The sequence below is a fragment of the Caretta caretta genome, chromosome 5 (assembly GCF_965140235.1).
Source record: "Caretta caretta isolate rCarCar2 chromosome 5, rCarCar1.hap1, whole genome shotgun sequence".
Classification (NCBI taxonomy): Eukaryota; Metazoa; Chordata; order Testudines; family Cheloniidae; genus Caretta; species Caretta caretta.
In genome coordinates, this window is record NC_134210.1 from 13,495,988 (window position 1) to 13,519,360 (window position 23,373).

At 45.2% G+C, this 23,373-nt stretch overlaps 1 protein-coding gene across 5 annotated transcripts in view; it reads right to left on the minus strand.

Annotated features, from left to right (window-relative positions):
* The window catches only part of LOXHD1 (lipoxygenase homology PLAT domains 1), a 315,277-nt gene that overhangs the window by 35,695 nt on the left and 256,209 nt on the right, over positions 1–23,373 (minus strand). For all 5 annotated transcript variants that reach the window (XM_075128349.1, XM_075128350.1, XM_048851015.2 and 2 more), the window contains 3 exons: positions 18,964–19,091; positions 14,051–14,168; positions 1,317–1,494 (listed from right to left, as the gene is read on the minus strand). In XM_075128349.1, coding sequence (XP_074984450.1) covers positions 1,317–1,494; positions 14,051–14,168; positions 18,964–19,091 — 424 coding nt within the window. The remainder of the gene's footprint in view (positions 1–1,316; positions 1,495–14,050; positions 14,169–18,963; positions 19,092–23,373) is intronic.

The following is a 23,373-nucleotide window of genomic DNA, read 5'->3' on the forward strand; positions in this document are numbered from 1 at the left end:
CAACACGTTTTTACTGTTTTGCAGCCCCACTGGCCCCAGGATATCAGCAAGACAAGGTGGGTGAGGTAATATCTTTTACTGGACCAACTTCTGTTGGTGACAGAAACACATTTTCAAGCTATCCAGAGATCCTCTTCATAAAAGATATACCTCACCCACCTTGTCTCTCTACATGTTTTTAAGGCACGCAATGGGCAGCGACGCAGCAAAACGGTGCGATGTCACGAAGACACCTTGTCGGGGTGATCTTTAGATTCTAAACACAAATCCCTCACATGGTGTAAATTCAGCGCTGGAAAGGGGAAAATAAAAGACTGAGCAATGTTGTAAGATCCAGAGCTAAGTCAGTCAGAAAGTGTGTCTACGTGATAAAGTGTATCTTGGACTGATTTGGCATTCAGTGATTGTGTAAAATGAGTGTAAGATTCACAGAGGAGTTGGAGAGAGGGTCCCATGGAAATAGGTAGTGATCCCAGCAAATGGCATTGCAAGCACATTTTATTGAGATATTTGAAGCTCTGCAGCTTTCTTCTGTCATTAACTGAACTTTTCCAAAGTTTCACAGTCTGGATCTTACCCTTGGGCTGGCTTTTCATGCTCTTTAAATACTTTGCACTTTCATAGAATCAGAATTGTGGGGTTGGAAGGGACCTCAAGAGGTCATCAAGTCTAGTCCCCTGCACTGAGGGAGAACCAGGTATACCTAGACCATCCCTGTAAGGGTCTCAAAGCATGTTACAAAGGTCAGTGAATACCATCAGCCCTGTTTAACAGAGAAATACACCAAGGCACCAAGCAGTTAAGGGAATAACCCAAATCACACAGGAATCAGGATCACAATCAGGCCCATTTATTTCTCATTAGAGAGTTATTTTCTGCATCCTTCTCCACAGACTCTGGGTGCCTTTGAGTAGCAAGTCAAGGAATTGAACCCAGATCCCCTGAGCCTTAACCACAAGAACAACCTTCTGCTGTACACAACAGCAGGACCCGATCAAGAAAGGACCAGTGACAGTAGCAATGTGTCTAGCAATTGTTGCCTATTAACTCTTTAAGGGGAAGCAGCTCCAGTCAAATACAGACCTAGAGGCTTAAAATTATATTTGCTCTCTAGCAGGTTTTCTGTTCTCCACTGAATAATGTCAAGTTTCTGTAATAAAGACACTCTTATCCTCCAGGGATTTCAAGGTTCCAGGACTGTAGGACTAAATTCTGCCCTAAGAAATTGCATAATTTCCACTGAAATATGAGATTGTATCTGTAGGTAACATTTGAGCCTTGTGCTAGAAAATCAGAAATAGCCAAAATGACCCTACCTCCAATATCACTGGTTTTAACCTGAACAGTGTATGTGGTATTCTCCATCATCTGCTCTTCATTTATCACTGCAGGTATCTCGCACACAAGAGCTCCCTTAGCATTTCTGAGCTTGGACAGCCATTCGCTGTATGTAAATGTGGTCACTTCTTGATTCGACAGGTTCTTCATGATGATCTGGGGAAACGAAGGAATTTCAGCAACGGTTAAAATAAGGGAAGAGATAAGGCTTAGAAGTAGCACTGTGCAGTTGAGAGTGGATAGATTGTTTGGTATAACTCTGGCCGCAGACCAGCGCAGAGTCCAACACACATGTATTCAGGTCACCAGCTCCTTCTGAGCAACTTTTACTGGTATCATGATGGCTCCATTGGGATGGGAGAAGTACTGTGTGCTATTCTCGAGCAACCCCTTGTGGCTAATCCTCTCCACAATGCTGGACCTTCGTATGATGGAAAGGCAACGGCCCCCGCAAGAGGCTATCTGGGGCTGGGCGCGGAGCGGTGAGTCAGAGGAGCCTGGCATGGTGCTACCTGATCGGCATATGGCAGTATTGCCAAACTAGAGAGATTTAAAATAAAGTCAATTGAAAAAGAAAACTATAATAATTTATCTTCAATGTAATATTGCAACCAAAACTGCAAGAATTTATCTTCAATGTAAAATGCAACCAAACCCTGTTCCCAGTACTAGTGATCCTGTGCCCCACACATGCATTCTGGTACCATTGTGAGTAGCATCATATCCTGACCAAAGCTTTCAGGAAAATACCTGGTGCAGGAGCCGCCATGCCTGGATCCACAAAGGGACTCAGGCATTGTGATGCAAAGCATTGCAGTGCCTAACTTTTGGGCACCTAGATAAATCACAGCACAACACTGCAATCTCCAAATCCTGAGTTCGGTGTCCAGGCTTCCCTATACAATGATTGGGGAGAGGTAAGCACTTTAGATTGCAATCCACAGAAGCCAGCATGGTAGGCAGAGAGCTGCCTAAGCTAATGAATGGAAGATGCTGATGAGAGGGGTCTTTCTGAAGCGGCAGCCCTCTCATGGACATAGGAGCCTAAATCCATGCTGGAAGGAGTCACTGATCGCTGCTAGCAATCTCTCTCGTGGAGCATGGCCGCTAAAGTCATTCCTTGTGTCATAAATATAAAGGGAAGGATAAACCCCTTTGAAATCCCTCCTGGCCAGGGGAAAGCTCCTCTCACCTGTAAAGGGTTAAGAAGCTAAAGGTAACCTCGCTGGCACCTGACCAAAATGACCAATGAGGAGACAAGATACTTTCAAAAGCTGGGAGGAGGGAGAGAAACAAAGGGTCTGTGTCTGTCTGTATGCTGGTTTCTGCCAGGGATAGACCAGGAATGGAGTCTTAGAACTTTTAGTAAGTAATCTAGCTAGGTATGTGTTAGATTATGATTTCTTTAAATGGTTGAGAAAAGCATTGTGCTGAATAGAATAACTATTTCTGTCTGTGTATCTTTTTTGTAACTTAAGGTTTTGCCTAGAGGGGTTCTCTATGTTTTGAATCTAATTACCCTGTAAGATATCTACCATCCTGATTTTACAGGGGGGATTTCTTTATTTCTATTTACTTCTATTTTTTATTAAAAGTCTTCTTGTAAAAAACTGAATGTTTTTTCATTGTTCTCAGATCCAAGGGTTTGGGTCTGTGGTCACCTATGCAAATTGGTGAGGCTTTTTATCCAACATTTCCCAGGAAAGGGGGGTGCAAGTGTTGGGAGGATTGTTCATTGTTCTTAAGATCCAAGGGTCTGGGTCTGTAGTCACCTAGGCAAATTGGTGAGGCTTTTTACCAAACCTTGTCCAGGAAGTGGGGTGCAGGGTTTTGGGAAGTATTTTGGGGGGAAAGACGCGTCCAAACAGCTCTTCCCCAGTAACCAGTATTAGTTTGGTAGTGGTAGCGGCCAGTCCAAGGACAACGGGGGGAATATTTTGTACCTTGGGGAAGTTTTGACCTAAGCTGGTAAAGATAAGCTTAGGAGGTTTTTTTCATGCAGGTCCCCACATCTGTACCCTAGAGTTCAGAGTGGGGGAGGAACCTTGACACCTTGTGAGCATGATTTAGGCACCTGCCTCCTTCCACACAAGATGCGCAGGGAAGGAGGTGGTAGTGTCACCCACCTAATAATTTTTTGCACATTGGTTTGAGGACTCACCTGGGGTGAGGGAGACAACAGTTCAATGCGGCCCTCTGCCTGAGGGGGAGAATGGATTTGAACAGGAGTCTCCCACCTTGCAGGAGCATGCTCTACCCACCCTGCTGTGGGCTAGTCTGATGTGGGGGGGCTCCCTCAATTTCTCCTCTTGAAGCTTCCAATTCATTTTAATGGCAGTTAGGAGCCTAAGTACCTTTAAGGAGCTGGGCCTCAGTGCCCATGGTTTGAGCCCAATGTTATTCTCGTTGCATTTGGATCAGGGTTAGGGTTAGGATTCTAGCTTTGAGGTGGGGCTCTTTTTGTTTGTTTTCTGTTCTTTTTGTTGAGAGCATTGGCTGCTGGCTTGACAATGCCAGTGGGGGAGTGAATTGTGTTTCAACTATTTTTCAGCAAAGCCCCCTGATCCTCTGATGGGAATATTTAAAATGTTTTTACATCTAAATATATTAATAAATGGTAGTTGATCCTATTAGGATTTTGACAGGAACTTCAGTATCTCTATAAGAGGGTGGCCTTCTCCTTTAAGGATCAGGAGGCCTGGGGCTAGCCAGTCAGCCCCTCCCCCACCCCCATGCCCTAGTTAGCTGCCTAACTGTGGTCAGGAGACAGCCTGAAACTCCTGGAACTCAAACAAGGACTAAGAAAAGTCAGTTTGTGGGAGGAGCCACAAGTCTGGGGGCAAAGGGGCAAGCTGGACTCTTGTGGAAGGCTCTGAAAAGTTTCCAAGGAAGTAGCCTGGGAGTCTGGGCTCTACCCAGAGCAGGAAAGATGGAAAGGGAACCCAGAGGGGCTGAGCTTGTGAGAGGGGAAGCAGCTTGAGAGTCAATCACAGAAGATTAGGGTTAGGAGAGACCTCAGGGGGTCATCTAGTCCAACCCCCTGCTCAAAGCAGGACCAACCCCAACTAAATCATCCCAGCCAGGGGTTTGTCAAGCCTGACCTTAAAAACCTCTAAGGATGGAGATTCCACCACCTCCCTAGGTAACCCATTCCAGTGTTTCACCACCCTCCTAGTGAAATAGTTTTACCTACTATCCAACCTAGACCTCCCCACTGCAACTTGAGACCATTGCTCCTTGTTCTGTCATCTGCCACCACTGAGAACAGCCTAGCTCCATCCTCTTTGGAACCCCCCTTCAGGTAGTTGAAGGCTGCTATCAAATCCCCCCTCACTCTTCTCTTCTGCAGACTAAATAAGCCCAGTCCCCTCAGCCTTTCCTCGTAAGTCATGCGCCCCAGCCCCTTAATAATTTCCATTGCCCTCTGCTGGACTCTCTCCAATTTGTCCACATCCTTTCTGTAGTGGGGGGCCAAAACTGGATGCAATACTCCAGATGTGGCCTCACCAGTGCCGAATAGAGGGGAATAATCACTTCCCTCAATCTGCTGGCAATGCTCCTACTAATGCAGCCCAATATGCCATTAGCCTTCTTGGCAACAAGGGCACACTGTTGACACATATCCAGCTTCTCATCCACTGTAACCCCTAGGTCCTTTTCTGCAGAATTGCTGCCTAGCCATTCGGTCCCTAGTCTGTAGGGGTGCATGGGATTCTTCCATCCTAAGTGCAGGACTCTGCACTTGTCCTTGTTGAACCTCATCAGATTTCTTTTGGCCCAATCCTCCAATTTGTCTAGGTCACTCTGGACCCTATCCCTACCTTCCAGCTTATCTACCTCTCCCCCCATCCTAATGTCATCCACGAACTTGCTGAGGGTGCAATCCACGCCATAATCCAGATCATTCATGAAGATGTTGAACAAAACCGGCCCCAGGATCGACCCCTGGGGCACTCCGCTTGATACCGGCTGCCAACTAGACATCAAGCCGTTGATTACAACCCTGTAAGCCTGATGATCTAGCCAGCTTTCTATCTACCTTATAGTCCATTCATCCAATCAAAAGCTTTGCTAAAGTCAAGATATATCACATCCACTGCTTTCCCCTCATCTACAGAGTCAGTTGTCTCATCATAGAAGGCAATCAGATTGCTCAGGCATGACTTTCCCTTGGTGAATCCATGTTGACTGTTCATGATCACCTTCCTCTCCCCAAGTGCTTCAGAATGGGTTCCTTGAGGAATGCTCTATCCCAGAGCAGAGAGACTTAAAGGGAGCTCAGAAGATGGAGTCCAAGGGGAGCAAAAGAACTGCTGCCAACTTCAGCCTGTGTGGAGAAGGCTGAGAGGACCCACTTCAGGGGAGAAAACAGAGCAGGGAGTGCCTGCATTGCCATTATTGGCCAGCAGGGGTCTTATAGGGCAGGCACACCCTGTGACAATCCTTCACTTTTTTTTTTTAAAAAAGGTGTTTCAGGAACAGTGTGTATAAATACAGCCCCACTAGTGTGCTGTGTAGTTAAGTGAATGCCATCACTGGCAGGAGCCTTAATCTGCACCCAAGCAATTTTGCAATTTTATTTTGCTCTGAGTGTGATGTTGCACCCCATAATGCTTTATGGAAATATGCTTATGAATGTAAATATGACATAACTGGAAGATGTTTTATGCTACATATGCCATGTAACATATCTCTGCAAAGGTTATGATCTACTGAATATATTCATCCTATTTGTATGCATGTATCATTTTTGTATTCAAAGTTATGAATATTGGCTGTGTACTTGTTTGAATTTAAGTAGCCTTAGTAAGGCATTTGGTCAGCTTCTTTAGAAAGGAATTTGCAAGTTAAGTGCCCAACCAAGGAACACTTAACGGACTATGGATCTTGGAAGACTCCAATCCACATAAGAAGTCTACCTGAGGACATTCAAGGTAGCATGTAAACAAAGGCTGCTGCCTGTAAAAACTGAGTCATGCATGGACTTGTGACTTGCCCATGTGACTCCAAAACTCCATCTTGGAGCTTTACTTTGCATGGGGAGGGGTCTCCACCCACAAGAGAGTCTATTTAAGCCCCTGGGAGACCCCTCCATTTCGTCTTCAGCTGGCTCAGGAGATAGCCTCTTCACCCCCAAAGATTACCTGAAAGAGACTGGAACAAAGGATAGTAACCACAGGGGTGGGAGTGATTGCTGGACCCAGACTAGAAGGAGACTAGTCTGTAAAAGAAGCTTACTGGAACATCTCTGAAGGTGAGATTTCATCTGTAATCACTTTCTTACTGTATTAGGCATAGACTTGCATGTTTTATTTTGTTTTGTTTGGTAATTCACTTTGTTCTGTCTGTTATTACTTAGAACCACTTAAATCCTACTTTTTGTATTTAATAAAATCACTTTTTACTTATTAATTAACCCAGAGTATGTATTAATATCTGGGGGGGGGGGCAAACAGCTGTGCATATCTCTCTATCAGTGTTATCGAGGGTGAGCAATTTATGAGTGTACCCGGTATAAGCTTTATACAGGGTAAAATGGATTTATTTGGGGTTTGGACCCCATTGGGAGCTGGGCATCCGAGTGTTGGAGACAGGAACACTTCTTAAGCTGTTTTCAGTTAAGCCTGCAGCTGTTGTGGGACGTGGTTCAGACCTGGGTCTGGGTTTGTACAGGCTAGCGTGTCTGGCTCAAACTGGCAAGGTTCTGGAGTCCCAAGGTGGCAGGGAAAATAGGTTAGAAGTAGTCTCAGCATATCACCTGGCAGTTCCCAAGGGGTTTTCTGTGATCCAACCTGTCAAACTGAGTACTGTAATGGAGAGGTTTGGTACATCAATAATTTCAATTTACCTCTACCCACATATGCCAGAAGAGTCCAATCTGAACAGCTTCCCCCGGGGGCCTGCAGACTCCCTAATGTACACAAACCAATGCTGGGGGTAATTGCGTTTGTGCTTATACTTTAAAGTGCCCAGCACACATGTGTAGAAGAATCCATAACGAGATTCTGATTCTGTGATTGTTCTCATCAGGACACTGAAAAAGGAAAGAGAATAACCCCCTCTTCATTGCAAAGGGAGAACACTTGCGGGCTCTGCTTTGAATGAACTGTCTCAAACTCTCATGGAATTTTTATAATATAAAGGAAAACTCTAAACAAACAATGCCAACTCAGACGGTTTATCAGGTATTGGATGCAATGCAAGGAGTGCTTTAAGGCAGCTTCATAGCAGACTGGGCATGGATTATACAACCCCCAATGAATCAAATGCCCAGATTTTAAAGGCCTAACAGTTTCCCTTTCTCCCACTCAGCAAATCCTCATCTCCTCCCATTACTTCCCAACCCTCTACCTCACCTCCCAGAGCCACTGAAATGCTTTACCTTCGCTAGCAGGATCCTTGGAGGGGACTCATCAGTAGGGGATAGGTATAACCATTGAGGCACTAAGTGGAGCTTCCATGTGGCCCAGAACCCCGACAACAGCAGGAGAGTTGTAAAAAGTGGCCTCTACTTTTAAGTGCTTTGAATCTTGGGTCTCCTGACTTCAGCCACCCAGGGCCTGATCTCCTGAAGTGCTGAGCACCCGCAATTCCCGTCGGTGATATAGGTGCCCAACATTCTGAAAAATCAGGCCTTCAGCGTCTCAAGGTAGACATCCCAAAATTGTATCACCGCAAATCAGTGGCAAGTTTTGAATTTTTTCCTAAGCTCTTCAGAGCTTTCAACCCCTTACTGCATGGCCCCAGTGCTGCAAACTGCTGTGTGTGCACATAGGGATCTGTTTGCAGAACCGGGGACTAAGTTTGTAAAATGCCATGTTAATGTCTGGGGATATATAAATAACTATGAACAATGATGACTACTGCTCAACATGCTATGCATCAAGATCTTGATCCCATGAATATTTGAAGCCATAATTTTCAATCCATTTTTAAATATTTTAAGTCATACTTTTAAATCCGTTTGCATTTTTAATGCAGTTTGGATCTTAAGTATCAGGTTATTTACCCCACTGAGATTCTGAATGGGGTTGCAACATATCTCAAATAGAGAAAAAGAATTTTGAAGAAAAATACCTTTTCTGCTGGTAAGTTTGGCTATGTACATCTTTAATGACAATTCATGCATTTTCATTGGTATTTGTGCACTTCTATTTCTAGTAAACTAAAAGCAGCATAAATTATGATTAGCGAACTGTTTACAAAAAGACCAAAGAGAATTAAAAAGAACATTTAGTGTTATTTCAACAAAACAAGAAAACTGAGAATGTCCTGTGGCTAAATAGAGCAACAAATGGTTAATTATGGGGTTGATAGCTTAATCTAGCTTCTCATTTCACCACAGTTAGTTAGCACTAACTGTGAACCATCTGTCTGAGATTTTAGCAATATCCCCCCATGTATTTCATGATGTGGTTTTAATATGCATTGCTGAGAGAAATGGTTCAGATCAGTTTTCATGTCACACCAAGCTACATACATTTTCAAATTCGGAATACAAATCAGGGCACACAATGGCTCCCTTCTCCCGTTTTATGGATCACTCCTGTCCTGGTTCACTTGTTGAGAATGTCATGTTGTACTTTTACCCCAGGAAAAAAGAATCAATAAAGAATGTTCGAAAAATTGCACTACAGTTAATAGAGAAGTCCAGCTTTCTCAGCTTCTTCCCTCTCTCCTGTACTTGTGTACTAAAAAGGAGATGAGGGCAAAATTTTCAAAAGTGCCCAAGTGGTTTAGGACCCTAAACCCGATTTTCAAAAGCATTAAAAAAGAATGTAGTGCATTAGTTGTTTGTCTGTCTCTGTGGGATGTCTACACAGGGATAAAATACCTGTGGCATGATGGTGGCTGGCCAAAGTCAGCTGATTCGGGTTCAGAGGGCTTGGGCTGTTGAACTAAAAATCACTGTGTAGACATTCAGGCTTGGGAGGGAGCCCGAATTCTGGGACCCTGCACCCTTGTGATCTTTCAGCCTCGGAGCCCAAGCTTCATGAGCTCAAATCAGCTGACCTGGGCCAGCAGCGGTTTTTTTTAATCCCTGTGTAAGACATACCTTGTGAGGGCTGTGTGGCTGGGGGTTACCAGGTGAACAGGTCAGGTCAGGTGAGGTCTATTTGTTGCATCTCCATGAGGACCATGTGGCTGGGATTCTTTGATCAGATCTGGTGTTTGAAGTCTCTGATGGGGTAAAGTTAAGCAGCAAGTCTTAGTATATAAGTCAGTTGCCAAGTGAACATTTAAGGAGGAGAACAGGAGTAACCAGGGGAGTTTTGGAGGGAACTGCAATAGGAAGTGTGATTCCTTCTGTTTTAAGTATGGTTCTATGCCAGGTAGTGGATATGAATGACGAGAGAACAACTGCTGTGTTTTGCTTTGGATGTGCTATGTTTTCCTTTCTGCTGGAATATAGTAAAGATTTCTGGTTCATGAAATGCAAGCTGGTGGCCATACTGGAGGACAAAATACATAGTCTGGAAGCACAGGTATCAACACTGTGTAGTGTCTGAGAAAACGAAGTCTTTTTGGACAACCAGATTCAGAAATTATCACCACAGATTCCACATGGGGAAGGTTTGCCATTGGAGAGAGTATAAACCAAAGAAGAAGATAGGCAATTTGAGACCAAGAGGGAGGAAAGAGAAACAGGTGGCATTCAATCCAGCTAGTGAGCCAGCTCAGTGAGCCAACTATCAAGGAACTTATCTCTAGAAGAATGGAACAGAATGCTACAGGAGACATACTTGATGGGCGTTCTTGTGATATGGTATGAAGCAATCAGCTACCAAGAGAGATTCTTCAACTGTCCTAAGAAGACAAGCAATCATCATTGGTGACTCCATCAGAGTGGACAGATAATTCAGCAATGGACTTCTTAGTTGGAGCAGCCCGGAGGGTGTTAAATTAACAATCCAAGAGGAGAATGGTAAGGAGGTGAATGTTGTACAAACTCAGCCTTTAATGAACAAATTGAACCAATGTGACAAAGAATGTAAAGAGAAGGAAAATATCAGTTGCTTACATACTGATGCTAGGAGTCTGGGCAATAAACAATTAGAGCTGGAAATTCTCACTGAGAAGAAATGTGATATAATTGATTTTGGTGTTGCTGAAACCTTGTGGGACACATTATTAGAGTGTTAAAATCATTACATTGTTACAACCTGTTTAGGAAGGACAGAGTGGGTGAAAGAGCTGGCACTCTACATTACAGATACCATTAACTTTTTTATAGTTATTGATATCTCAGAACCACTGGGTCTTGAATGCATATAAATCAATGCTCTAGCTAACAAACCCAGGGGAAGGTACTGGTGGGGGTCTGTTACAGACCACCAAATCAAACTAGAGAACAGTATGCATTACTCCTTAAGCACCTCTCTGTAAGGTGTACGGAAATAAAAGTTATGTTTTCACATCCTCAATTTGAAAATATGTTGTAGGTCTCATGCAGCCAATAGTAAAACTTAGTATTTAAGTCTTAGTGTTTCTAAAAATTATAGTTGGTAATTTTCTAACACAAAATGCACCCAACATAAGATGACTCTATTTCGGACCTCGCTCATGTGCATAAAGATGAATTAATCACCCCAGTGGGTGGTTGCTTAGGGACAGTGATCATGACCTAATTGTGTCTAATGTGGGCAAAAAGAAGACAGTCCCAAGCAGCAGTTCTTCAAAAGGGTTAATTTCCCCAAACTGAGGAAAACGAACAAAATTGATTGGGAGGAAATTTTAGACAGAAAAATGTGAATGAAAATTGGGAGTTGTTTAAGAGGAGGGTATTAGACAGCTAAAATGCCAAATTCTGCAGTCAAGAAAGAGGACACTTTGAGTAAAAGCCCATCCTCGTTAAGTGGTGAAGGCAGAAATTAGAAAAAAATTCGTAATACATAACAAATAGAAAAAATGGGGGATAGAGTAGATAGCAATGAATATAAATTATAAGTTAATATGCACAAAAAATTGATAAGGGAAGCTAAAGTCACCATGGAAAAAATCCATGGCTAGTAGGGCAAAGGAAAATAAAATGGAGCTGTTTTTTTAAAAGTATATTAGGAGCAAAAGAAACCCTAACAAAAATATAGGACCATTACTAAAAGGAGATGGAAAACTTGTTAATAATGATGTTGAAAAGGTAGAAATGTTTAATAAATATTTCTGTTCTGTATTTGGAAAGAAGCAGGTTGATGTACTTGTATCACATGATGAAAATGAAGTACTTTCCAATCCATTAGTAATGAAGGAGTATTAATTTAATTGGGAGTTAGGCACCTCATCTGCTTAGGCACTTTTGAATATCTCATTAGGCAGCTGTCTGCATCTTGAGATGCCTAAATACCTTTGGAAATCTGGCCCTTAGAAACCTACGGCTCTTAGAAACATAACCTTAGAAAGCTAAGTCTCATTGAAAATTTCACCCAAACACTCTCTTCCCCTTAAAGATTGAAAGGAAAACTTCAGAATATATGAGCTTGACATGCTTTGGGGAAAGTGTAGAGAGAGCGTAAGAACTCTGCCCTTATTGAATCTGCCAATTGACAAATGAGGCTCACTCAGAGTAACAGAAATGACCCTGCAATAAAAACTGTTACATTTGGGTTCAAATGTAGAGCAACTTTCCTGTGTCCTGAAATAATGACCATGGGGCTACAAATACACCACAAGGAAATTAGGTCAGAGGAAGAAGCAGTCTGGAGTCTCAGAGGGCATGCCCACACTACAGACTTAAGTCAACCTATGTTAGGTTGATTTACCGTGGTGGCTGATGTCCACACTACCCTCCTTCTGTCGGTGGTGCCTGTCCTCACCAGGAGTGCTTCCACTGACTGAAGAGGGGCAGTGTGGGGCGGCTGAGAGCCAGGGCCCCTGTTCCCTGAGAGGAGTGGGGAGGCAGCTGCCTGGGCTTCTCATCTCCCTGTTTCCCACCAGAAGCGGGGCCAGCTGCCCAGGCTTCTCACCTCCCCATTTCCCACTGGGAAACAGGGGCCAGCCATCTGGGCTTCTCATCTCCCCGCTGGGAGAGGGGGCAACTGCCCAGGCTTCTTGGCTCCCTGAGTGGGGAGCTAGGGCAGGTGCAGCCTGCCTGGGAGTGGGGAGCCGGGTGCGCACAGCCTGGCAGGGAGCCGGGGGCTGCTGGGCTCTAGCTGCCCAACTTTCTTGTCAGTTTCACAACTCCAGCATGGAGCCCTGAAATTGACAGGACAGCCAAGAGCCTACCTAAGTAGTGCAGTGTCTACACTGTGTCATCCTAAGTACATCGGCATAAGCCCTACACCTCTCGTGGAGGTGGAGTTATTATGTTGCTGTAGTAGGGCACTTACATCAGCGCGACGAGGCTGTAGTGTTTACACTGACATAAGTAGGTCACCGTAACCTGCCCTACATCGACCTGTGTAGTGTAGACCAGACCTCACAGACCTTTCAAGAGCTGAACTAGAAAACAATACAAAAAACAGCCAAACCTAGAAACAGTTCTGCTGCTGAAGAGATATACAGCAACCCCTAAATGTGACTTGTCACAAATTCATCTCCTGGGGAAAGTCATCTGGATTCTAAGTATCTCAATTTTGGCTTTACTTGTCGCTGGCATGCTAAGATAAGGGTGTAGATTCATGGCAGCTGAGTAGCACACCTCTAGCATCTGCAGCCTACATAGGGCAGAGGCAAGCAGAATGCCTTAGTCCATGCTGAATGGGGCATACCTTCGAATGCTCCTGACACTGCCTTAGGAAGAAGCAGCATGTGCCCCCCTAAGTATCTGCTCTCTGTGATACATATGGTGATGGCCTTTGCTACATCCCATACCTGGAAACCCCACTGCAGTGCTGCCCCATATGCTTCTTGATCCCTCTTCCCAGCGCAGCCAGATTATTGGTTCCATTGGAAACACAAGAGAGAAAATAATCCATAGTTGCCATACGAAAAAAGAAAAAAAAATTGCGTGGGGGATGGGAGATGCATTCCAGTTTTACAGGATTTACAGTTGCCCAGAACTGTCTTTTTATAATGCACCAGCCAGCTCAGCTGGTACTATGTACCCACACTTGCTAGTGAATGATCATTTCTTCAATGCACACACAGCAGCTCAGTTTTTCTAGATGCTCTCACTACATCATACAGTCCATAACATATTCCAGGTACACTGGCACTGAGCCAGCGTTCTTTCCTAGTAAGGAAGAAAGACGTTTAACAGCAGAGACTCCATTTGGGGAAAGGTGCCACAAGTACTCCTTTTCATTTGGGGAAAGTTATACATTGCATTTTTTCCCCTCCCGCACCCTCCAATCTCCTTGGTCTCAGATTCTGCCGGGATAAGAATTCGGAAACTGAAAGGAAAGAAACACTACAAGAATGTTAGGTTTCAGAGTAGCAGCCATGTTAGTCTGTATTCACAAAAAGAAAAGGAGGACTTGTGGCACCTTAGAGACTAACCAATTTATTTGAGCATAAGCTTTTGTGAGCTACAGCTCACTTGCATCTGATGAAGTGAGCTGGAGCTCACGAAAGCTTATGCTCAAATAAATGTGTTAGTCTCTAAGGTGCCACAAGTACTCCTGTTCTTTTTACAAGAATGTTAATTATGGTGTGAATGAGAAAGGCAACTATTCCTACTCACAGCTTGGTCCCTTTCTGCTCTCCCGCCACTAGGGCTTGGGGCCTCGATAAAACAGAGTTCAGATTTGTGTACTGCATGAAGTAACCATGTTACCTTTTCCAGGAACCAGTCTGGACGTGTCCCCTTCCCATCAGTCCGGATCCTCATCTTCCTGAGTGGTGCAATATCTGCAATCTCCATGATAAAAGTGTCCTCCTGACCTCTCTCGAATCTGGAGAAATTAAAAGGTCACGCAGGTTTTGTATTATCTGGCTTGGTTTCTTGTGCTGATGCATTCACCATGCTCTGTGCATACTACAACTCAAACCAAGCCAGCAACCTCAGTAAAAATGGTTGTAAACCACCTGTTCTATGTGCACCGTTCTGGACTTGAGTTTCCCAGTCTGGTTATTGCATGCTAGCACGGTTCTGGCAAGCTTCCCCTGCCCAGTTGGGAGAGAGATTCTTTTTCCTTGAGAATTAAGCCAATACAAACCCCACTGTAGGTTGCCCAAGCTAATCTACAGCACGGCTCATTACTCTGGTTGTAACACAGATATAACTACGTTTATACCGTGCACATGCAAATTGTGTTGCTAGTAGAGATGGGGCAAAACTACAAACCTCATCTACATATCCCCAAACTTTTTGAGAGATTGAATCTGGAATTGAGGTTTGCAGATTGAAGCCATCTCCTGTTACACCTGGGACAGGCTAGTGTTTGGAAACTCGGCCTCAAGCCAGGGCTTGTATTCTGTCATGCTGTTGCACTATGCGGAGAAGAGAGTAGAGGGAACATTGGCCTTTGCTGCTGAGGAGCAACCAGGGGAAAAAGGGCCAACTGATGGGCTGGAATGTGCATCTTGAATGATGTAGTACGTTGGTTAAGTGTGTCTAGTTCACCAGCTGCTTAGTATCTATGCTTACAGTGAAAAATCCTGGACCCATTGAAGTCAACAGGAGTTTAACCTTTGATTCCAGAGGGGCCACTGTTCACCTATAGTGAGAAGCATGTGTTATTGCAGGCTGTCTACAGTCAATGCATCCCCCAGGCCCACCCTGTAATATCCCACACAGGCTGGCAGGATTGCTGTAGACCTACAAGAAAATAGCCAACTACTAATCACTAGCTAGCAGGGCAGTTGGAGACAGGAATATTTGCATAAACTATTCCCCAAAACAACAGTGGAACGACCAGCCATCACTCTGGCTCCTCTGCTTATGTGTGATATGGTCTTCCCATTTGTCTATCATTTAAAAGTTGTGAACATGAGGTTTTTTAGGGAACAGGGCATGTGTCTTCTCATGTGTTTGGACACAGCTTTGTACACTGCACTACTACAGCCTAGATAATAAATAGTAATGGTACCCCATTCCTGGCAGTGGGCTGTATCTGCTACCAGTTGTGAAACTCTGTGATATGAGGGAAACATTTCTTTCCAGCCTCTGGTCAGATTACACCCTATAGAGTAAATCTGATTATCCTTGAGCCATTATCTCAGCCTGCATAGCTGCAGATGCTACCAATAGTTTTGGCATGAGCTGCAAAATTTTCATCCAGACTTTAAATTCCCCAGATTTACAGAGGCATCAGGTGTGGGGTTTTGACTCAGGTACATTTCTAGGAATTAATGATTAAATTTACCTCACCCTCACCCTCATGAAAACTTGTGCTAAGTTCTTTGCCTCAGTTCCTTTCTGTGGTAGTGAATTCCAAGATTCACTATACACTGTGGAAAATAATATTTCCTTTCATGATATAAGTGGATTGATTCTCCAGTTTCTAACTTTCTAAGACAAAATGAAAAGGAGCAAACCATCACTTTTCATTACGGACACCGTTGTTTGTAAAGCTTTATGCCCCATCACACTTTTGTCCTTTCCAGGCTAAATAACTCTAGTCTAAGCAGTCTCCCATCAACCCGTTCTTTCAACCTCCTGTCATCAGTCAATATCCTGTTCAGAATTTGTAGGTTTCATATCCAACCCATTACTCACAAGAACTCATTACACTATAGGGAAACAATCGCCCTAAGGAGATGGACTGGAGGACCTAATTGGTCTTTTCTATCCCTAATTTATATGAGCATGAACATAAGAATTGTAAATCTGAATAAAAACTGGGGGGGGGGCAGGGAAGGAATACTGGAGGAGATAAAGTATTTGGCAAAATGTCTTCTTCAGGACACTGAACCATTTGTCTGCAGGATTTCATTAAGCTTTCCTATCCATGCCTCCACTAAAAAATGTTTCTATTGTCTTGAGGTCTGGGCAATAAACAGTAACGTAACTAAAATCGCCTTAAATCTGTGACAGGTTAGAGAGTTGTTTCTTTGTAAGGTGGCGAGCTCCTGTCAGTGAGCTGGTACTGGATGGCCCCAATAAAGATGAAGTGTCTCTTTTAACAATTTTGTATTCAGTGCCTTCTCCTCCCCCTCTCTCTGTCCAGTTGTGTGATGATTACAGATGTTTCTGTATGGGACTTGAATCAATGGAAGTTTGTGTTGTGAATTGCTGGGCTGAGAGACAACAGGAATTACAAGTAAACAGGCAGTGTGCACATTGTGTAAAGTTCCCGTCTGATGAGGGTGTTAAGGACAGCCATGCCAATGCAAGTAATGGGCAGGTTACAATCAATCTTGGGTCAGGAATGAGGGCCTGCAGTTGGGCCTGGAGCAGCTAGTTAACCCCTAATTAGCTGGATGGTCTGACTGGCTGAGTGGCATTGCCAGGACTGCTCTAAAGACCACTAGTAGCACTCAGCCAGGGGATGCTCACTGTGTATGCCCACAGCGTCAATCGCTCCGTACCTGCCTTGTTCTCAGCCTTGCGCCAGCCTTGCTCCTATCCTGCTCCAGTCCACTCCAGTCCTACTTGGTTTCTGACTCCTTTTTCCTGACCCTCGGCTCTGGCTCCTGGATCTCGACTCTAGCGCTAGGCTGGACAGCGGCTGCTCCGAGCACTAGGCTTGACTGCCCATGCCCTGGTCTGTGACATCTTGTGGGAGAGCTACAGTATGTGCAAACCTGCTTTATATATTGCACACATTAGCTGTTATTCCTTAGGTGTCACTCGCTGGCCATGTACTTTCGTTGCTGCTTCTGTTGCTTTTCACTATGTTTTGTGGGGCCCTGTCACGGCACACAATGTAGTATGTTGTGGTAAGGTCTCTTTAAAATTAGTCATAGAAGCTTTGTGGGCTTCCCTCAGTAGGTACAGTAATGTAAGTTATTTCCCGGCTTATTCAGTCAATGGGGGGAGTTTGGGATATCTACAGCTATCTTGAAGGACTCCTCTCCAGTGCCTGGGAGTCTCTCCCCATCCCTCATAGGCATTTTCAGCTGACACGGGACTGGTTTTGTTTCTTAAACAAGAAAAACAACAGTCCATCCCCCTCCCTGACCTGCTGGGGTTGCACATTGGGCTTAAAACACTGGAAGACAGACCCGCAAAAGTGTAGGGAGCTGCAAAGGGCAGCAGGTGGGGGAAGGTCATCTCTCTGGTGCTCTTAGGTTAAAAGCACCTGAGCATGCCTGGAAACAAACTGTCTTCTGCGTGTCTCTGTCTGGATCCAAAAGCGATGGCAATGTGTAGCCTGCATGGCTCAGAAGGGAGCGTATCCACTCTGCTGGGTTGGGTCCTTTGAAGATGATGAAGAGATTTTAGGCAGAGGTAAATGCGTTCTACCTTTCCAAAACAAAACAACAGCACCCTTCTCGTTACATAACGAAACACAGGAAGGCATCAAGGTCCTTTGAATATACTTGCCCATGTAACTATTCCTTACTGCCACCTGAAAATATACCATCTCTTCATCATCCTGGCCACAGAGCTCTTATTTTCAGTAGTACTAGTCAGTGTGCTATACACAGAACCAGAACTCAGTCAGTTAACATGCTACCAGGCTGTGGTCAAAGGTCTGGTGTCCCCTACAGCAAACTGGATCTAATTTTGTGGCTAGATCCTTGGATCCTGCAGCTTTCTGGTGTGGCAGCCTGGAAACGCTGTGGCAGCTTCGTATAAATATTAAAAATGGAGGGGTTTATTTAACTAAAATTGAAATGGAATTTTACAATCATTGCTGTCATCCCTGTGATATTCATTCCATGCTGTCCTCACATTTTGATAAGGTACAACTGGATGGCAGAAGATATCAGCGAGGATGCTGGTGGTTTTGGCAGATGAATAAGGGTCAGTTTGAGCTTTTGGCATCTGGGAAGGTGATGGAGTCAGATTAGGATGATAAGGTACATATTTTAGCTGTGTCTGTGAAAGTGATCATTAGTGAAGTAATTACAAAGGTTATCTTGAGGCTACAGAGTACACCTCCCCTTGGTATGGGTGGGTCAGTCCACATGGCTCTGTCAGCAGAATTACAGCGTCAGTTTACATTCAATCCGTGTTTTTTACATTTTCTTCACAACTATGAAAGATAAATTTATAAAATCCCCAAATCTTAGATTCTCCCGCAAAGGTGGATTCCACATCAAATACTGCTTCTATGATATCATGGAATATATAGGACCCTGGCTGTAGCTGACACAAGACTTTAGATGCCCCCTGACTTATGCAATCGTTCCGTTCCAGAAAGCCTTGCGTAACTTGAATTTTGCAGAAGTCGGAAATGTATACCTGTACGTTACGCAAAAATTTCTGCAACTCGAAAATCCTATTTCTGGTTTATGGAACTTTTTCCATTAATGCGAATTTGCATAAGTAGGGTCTTGTGTAACCCGGGGAGCATCTGTATTCACAATTTTCCTTATAATGTCTAGTTTTAAGACTGCATAGAAACAGGCTAAACTCCAAGACTTGTGCAAATGCCCAAGGATGATATATCACGTGTTGCACAGTATATTTCTTCCCACTGCGCTGTTAAGTCCGATACCACAACTTGGAAATGGTCAATGGCACGTTTGCCATTTACTTCAGTGGGAGCAGGAGCAGGGCCCTGACTGTGTTTAAATTTGAAAGCTGAGCTTTGTTGTTGCCTGTTTTTAAGGAACAAAGAGGACAAGATACTGTACCTCTCTCCATTTTTTTCCAGCCGCATCTCCTCAGTGTTCCCGCTGGATCCAAAGAGAGTCATGTAAACACTGGTATCCGTTCCAGCATTTTGGATATCTCCAGTCACAACTGTAACTTCATATAGAATCTGGCAAGGATTGAAACAATCATGAAGCGTCTCACTGCAAACAGCTATTCTTGATCCAAACAAAAGCCTGAGCAAAAAGCGAGTCAAACTCTGCAGTTTGTCTGCTTCTTTAAGTGTAGTTATCATTGCACTGTACCTTTAATACCGGTTCCCTTTATACTGATATTTTCTATTGCAAAGTTACTGGCCAAAACGTATTATGAAATATTTTCCTTTTTCATCACCTAACCCTTTTCAGGGGGTTTGACAGCCCCCACAATGTGTCTGAGTGTGAGAGAGACTCTGTTATTACTACACCCATACACACTTTGGAAGTGATAGGCATCTGATGAACTGCGAGGCAGAGATAAATGGCAATGATCATACAGCTTTGTCTATTTCATCTGCACTCTGCCCAGAAATCCATCTCCCTCGAGACTGTTTCGATATTCCAGCCCCGCCCCAAGCAGCTTCAAACTGCTGCCACTTTAAAAAATCAACTTGTAGGAAAATGTTTGTTTCTTCTCCTCAAATACAGTATCCCCCATGACCTGCCTCCCCAAACGTTACTGCTCTGATGCCCAGAGTGGACAATATTCAGTCCTGCTTCAGTGACAGGTTTAAAGCCTGATACGTATCTCACCACATTGCACAGCAAGAATTAGAATCTGGTCTACAGTACGCGGTTATTTCGGAATGAGCCCAGTTACTTCGAAATAAAACTGATTCCATCCACACCACCAAACCAGTTTCTTTTTTTATTTAAGGGGCTCTTGAATCCAATTTCTGTACTCCACCTTGGCAAGTGGAGTAGTGCTAAAATCGAGATCGCAGTTCCGGGTTACAGGTACTGTGGTCGAATTCGACATTATTGGCCTCCGGGAGCTATCCCAGAATGCTCCCTTGTGACCGCTCTGGACAACACTCTCAACTCCGATACACTAGCCAGGTTAGCAGTAAAAGCCCCGGGAACTTTTGAATTTCCTGTTTGGTCACCATCAGCACAGGTGACCATCAGCACAGTCCACCATCACAGGCGACCATGCAGAGTCCACCATCACAGAGACCAAGCAGTCCCGGATTTGCAGACGAGCTCCAGCATGGTCCGAACGGGAGGTGCTGGATCTCATTGCATGCTGGGGAGACGAATCTGTTATGGCAGAACTACATTCCAAAAAAAGAAACGCAAATACGTATGCTAAAGTCTCCAGGGCCACAACGGAAAGAGGCTACTCCAGGGACAAAGAGCAGTGTCGTACAAAAATCAAGGAGCTCAGGCAAGTGTACCAAAAAGCCAGGGAGGCGAATCGGTGCTCTGGGTCACAGCCCCATACATGCCGCTTCTACCGTGAGCTGCATGCAATTATGGGGGGTGATGCCACCACAACCCCACCACTGTCCGTGGACACCTGCAAGGGGGAGTAGCATGGAGCAAGGAGGATGAGTTTTTGGAGGACGAAGAGGAGGAGGAGGAGGAGGACAGTGCACAGGCAGCAAGTAGGGAATCTATTTCCTCCCCTAGCCAGAAACTATTCTTAACGCTGGAGACAATAGCCTCCCCCCTCTCCCAAGGCATGCTCCCGGACCATCACCCCAGAGAAGGCACTTCTGGTGAGTGAGAGCTTGATCGGAGCCACGCAGTGGGGGAAAACCCAGCTGTGCTGGGCTGTTCGCATTTAGTTTAAAGGGCTAGCTCATCCTTGCTCAGAGCCTCATCGGAGCCATGCAGTGGGAAGGGGGGGGGGGCGGGGGAGCGTGTTGTGTGAAGCGATCATCCCAGAGAGCCTGGCAGTTTGAAAACATTGAAATGAATGCGGAAGAAGCAGAATCCTGCGTGCTCTTTCGGCTTACCAAGGCTGCCTGCAAGCTGCATTCTGTTGCCCAGCCGCATCAATAACGTCGATGGCTTACTCACACCAAAGTGGCAGGCACTTCAGTATAAGAGGCAAAATGCGACCTTGTACAGAAAGAACATGTGTTGTGTACTGTGAATTGCCTGTTTCACTGAGAAAGAGTGTCCCCTTTGTTCTCTAGAATGTATCTTTTAAAATACCACCCTCCCCTTTTTCTCCTCCTGCCAGTGCAAATGTTTCAACCCGGCCCCTATCTACTGCGTCCCAGAGGCTGGTCCAGATTAGAAGGCAGAAAAAACGAACTTGGGACGATATGTTCGCCGAGCTCATGCAGTCCTCCCACACTGATAGGGCCCAGCTGAATGCGTGGAGGCAAACAATTGCGGAGTTGCGTAAAGCGTTACATGAATTCGAAGAGAGGAGGGACACGTGCAATGAGAGCAGGCAGGATGCTATGGTCAAGCTCATGGGGGAGCAAACTGACATGCTCCGCTGTATGATGGATCTAATGCGGGAAAGGCAGCAAGACCACAGACTGCCACTGCAGCCCCTGTATAACCGCCCTCCTCCAAGTTCCATAGCCTCCTCACCCAGACGCCCAAGAACACGTTGGGGGGAGGCTACGGGGACCCACACAGTCAACCCCAGAGGATTGCACAAGCAGCAGAAAGCTGGCATATCCCAAATTTTGATTTGGTTTCTGGACTTGTCCTTCCCTCCTCCTCCACCCCCATAACCCAATCCCTCCCCCCACCCCCCCGCCATCTAGCTTCTGATTTCTCTCAATGTTTGGTGCAACAAATAATAAAAAACAGTTTTTAAACAATTGTGACTTTATTTCCTTTCATATATATAGGGGGCGGGTAACTTTAAGAGAAACAAACACAACTGTCACACCGTAGCCTGGCCAGTCATGAAACTGATTTTCAAAGCTTCTCCGATGTGCAGCGCAATCTGCTGCGCTCTTCTAATCACCCTGTTGTCTGGCTGTGCTAAACTGGCCGCCTGGTGAGTTGCCTCAACCTCCCACCCCGCCATTGACGTCTCCCCCTTACTCTCACAGATATCGTGGAGCACACAACAAGCAGCAATTACAACTGGAATATTGGTTGTGCTGAGATCTAACCGAGTCAGTAAACTGCACCAGTGCACTTTTAGATGTCCAAATGCACGTTCTATCACCATTCTGAACTTGCTCAGCCTATAGTTGAACGGCTTCTGACTGCTGTCCAGGGTGCCTGTGTATGGCTTCATGAGCCATGGCATTAAGGGGTAGGCTGGGTCCCCAAGGATAACTATAGGCATTTCAACATCCCCAACAGTAATTTTCTGGTCTGGGAAGTAAGTCCCTTCCTGCAGCTCTTTAAACAGACCAGAGTTCCTGAAGCTGCGAGTGTCATGCACCTTTCCCAGCCATCCCACGATGATGTCGGTGAAACGTCCCTTGTGATCCACCAGTGCCTGCAGCACCATGGAAAAATTGTGGTTTATGTACTGGCCGCCCTGGTGTTCCGGAGCCAAGATAGGGATATGTGTTCCATCTATCGCCCCACCACAGTTAGGGAGCCCCAGCATATTAAAGCCATCCACAATGGTCTGCACATTTACCAAAGTCACTATCCTTGATAGCAGCCGGTCAATGATTGCGTTGGCTACTTGCAGGACAGCAGCTCCCACAGTAGATTTGTCCACACCAAACTGATTCCCGACTGACCGGTAGCTGTCGGGCATTGCAAGCTTCCACAGGGCTATGGCCACTCGCTTCTCAACTGTGAGGGCTGCTCTCATTTTGATGTCTTTGCGCTTCAGGGGACAGCAAGTCACAAAGTTCCATGAAAGTGGCCCTATGCATTCGAAAGTTTCGCAGCCACTGGGAATCATCTCATACCTGCAATACTATGTGGTCCCACTAGTCTGTGCTTGTTTCCCGGGCCCAGAATCAGCGTTCCACTGCATGAACCTGGCCCAACGCCACCATGATCTCCCCATCGCCACACGCCATGCTTCTAGGAACGTCTGTGTCCATGTCCTCATCAGTATAGTAATCGCACTGTCGTCGCTTCCTCGCCCGCACATACTGCTGGATAACGCGCGAGGTATTTACAATGGTCAAAACTGCAGTGGAGATCTGAGCGGGCTCCATGGCTATGGTGCCTGCATGGGTATTCCTGGGAAAAGGGCACGAAATGTAGGAGAGCAGAGTGGCAGTGGAAGAGGTGCTGTTTGGTTCACGGTAGCCGAAAAAAGGCGGGAAATGGTTGTCTTCTGTAGCTTTCACGGAGGCGGGAGCCCAGGACAGACAACATGGAGAAGCTTGGTAGCGCAGCAAGAGCGGGAGAACAGAGTTGGCGGCAGAAGGTGTGCTGCTCGGTTCATGATGGCCGAGTAGAGTTGGCAGTGGAAGCGGTCGATGAGGAAGAGAAAGAGTCGACACTAGAGATTACAAGAGG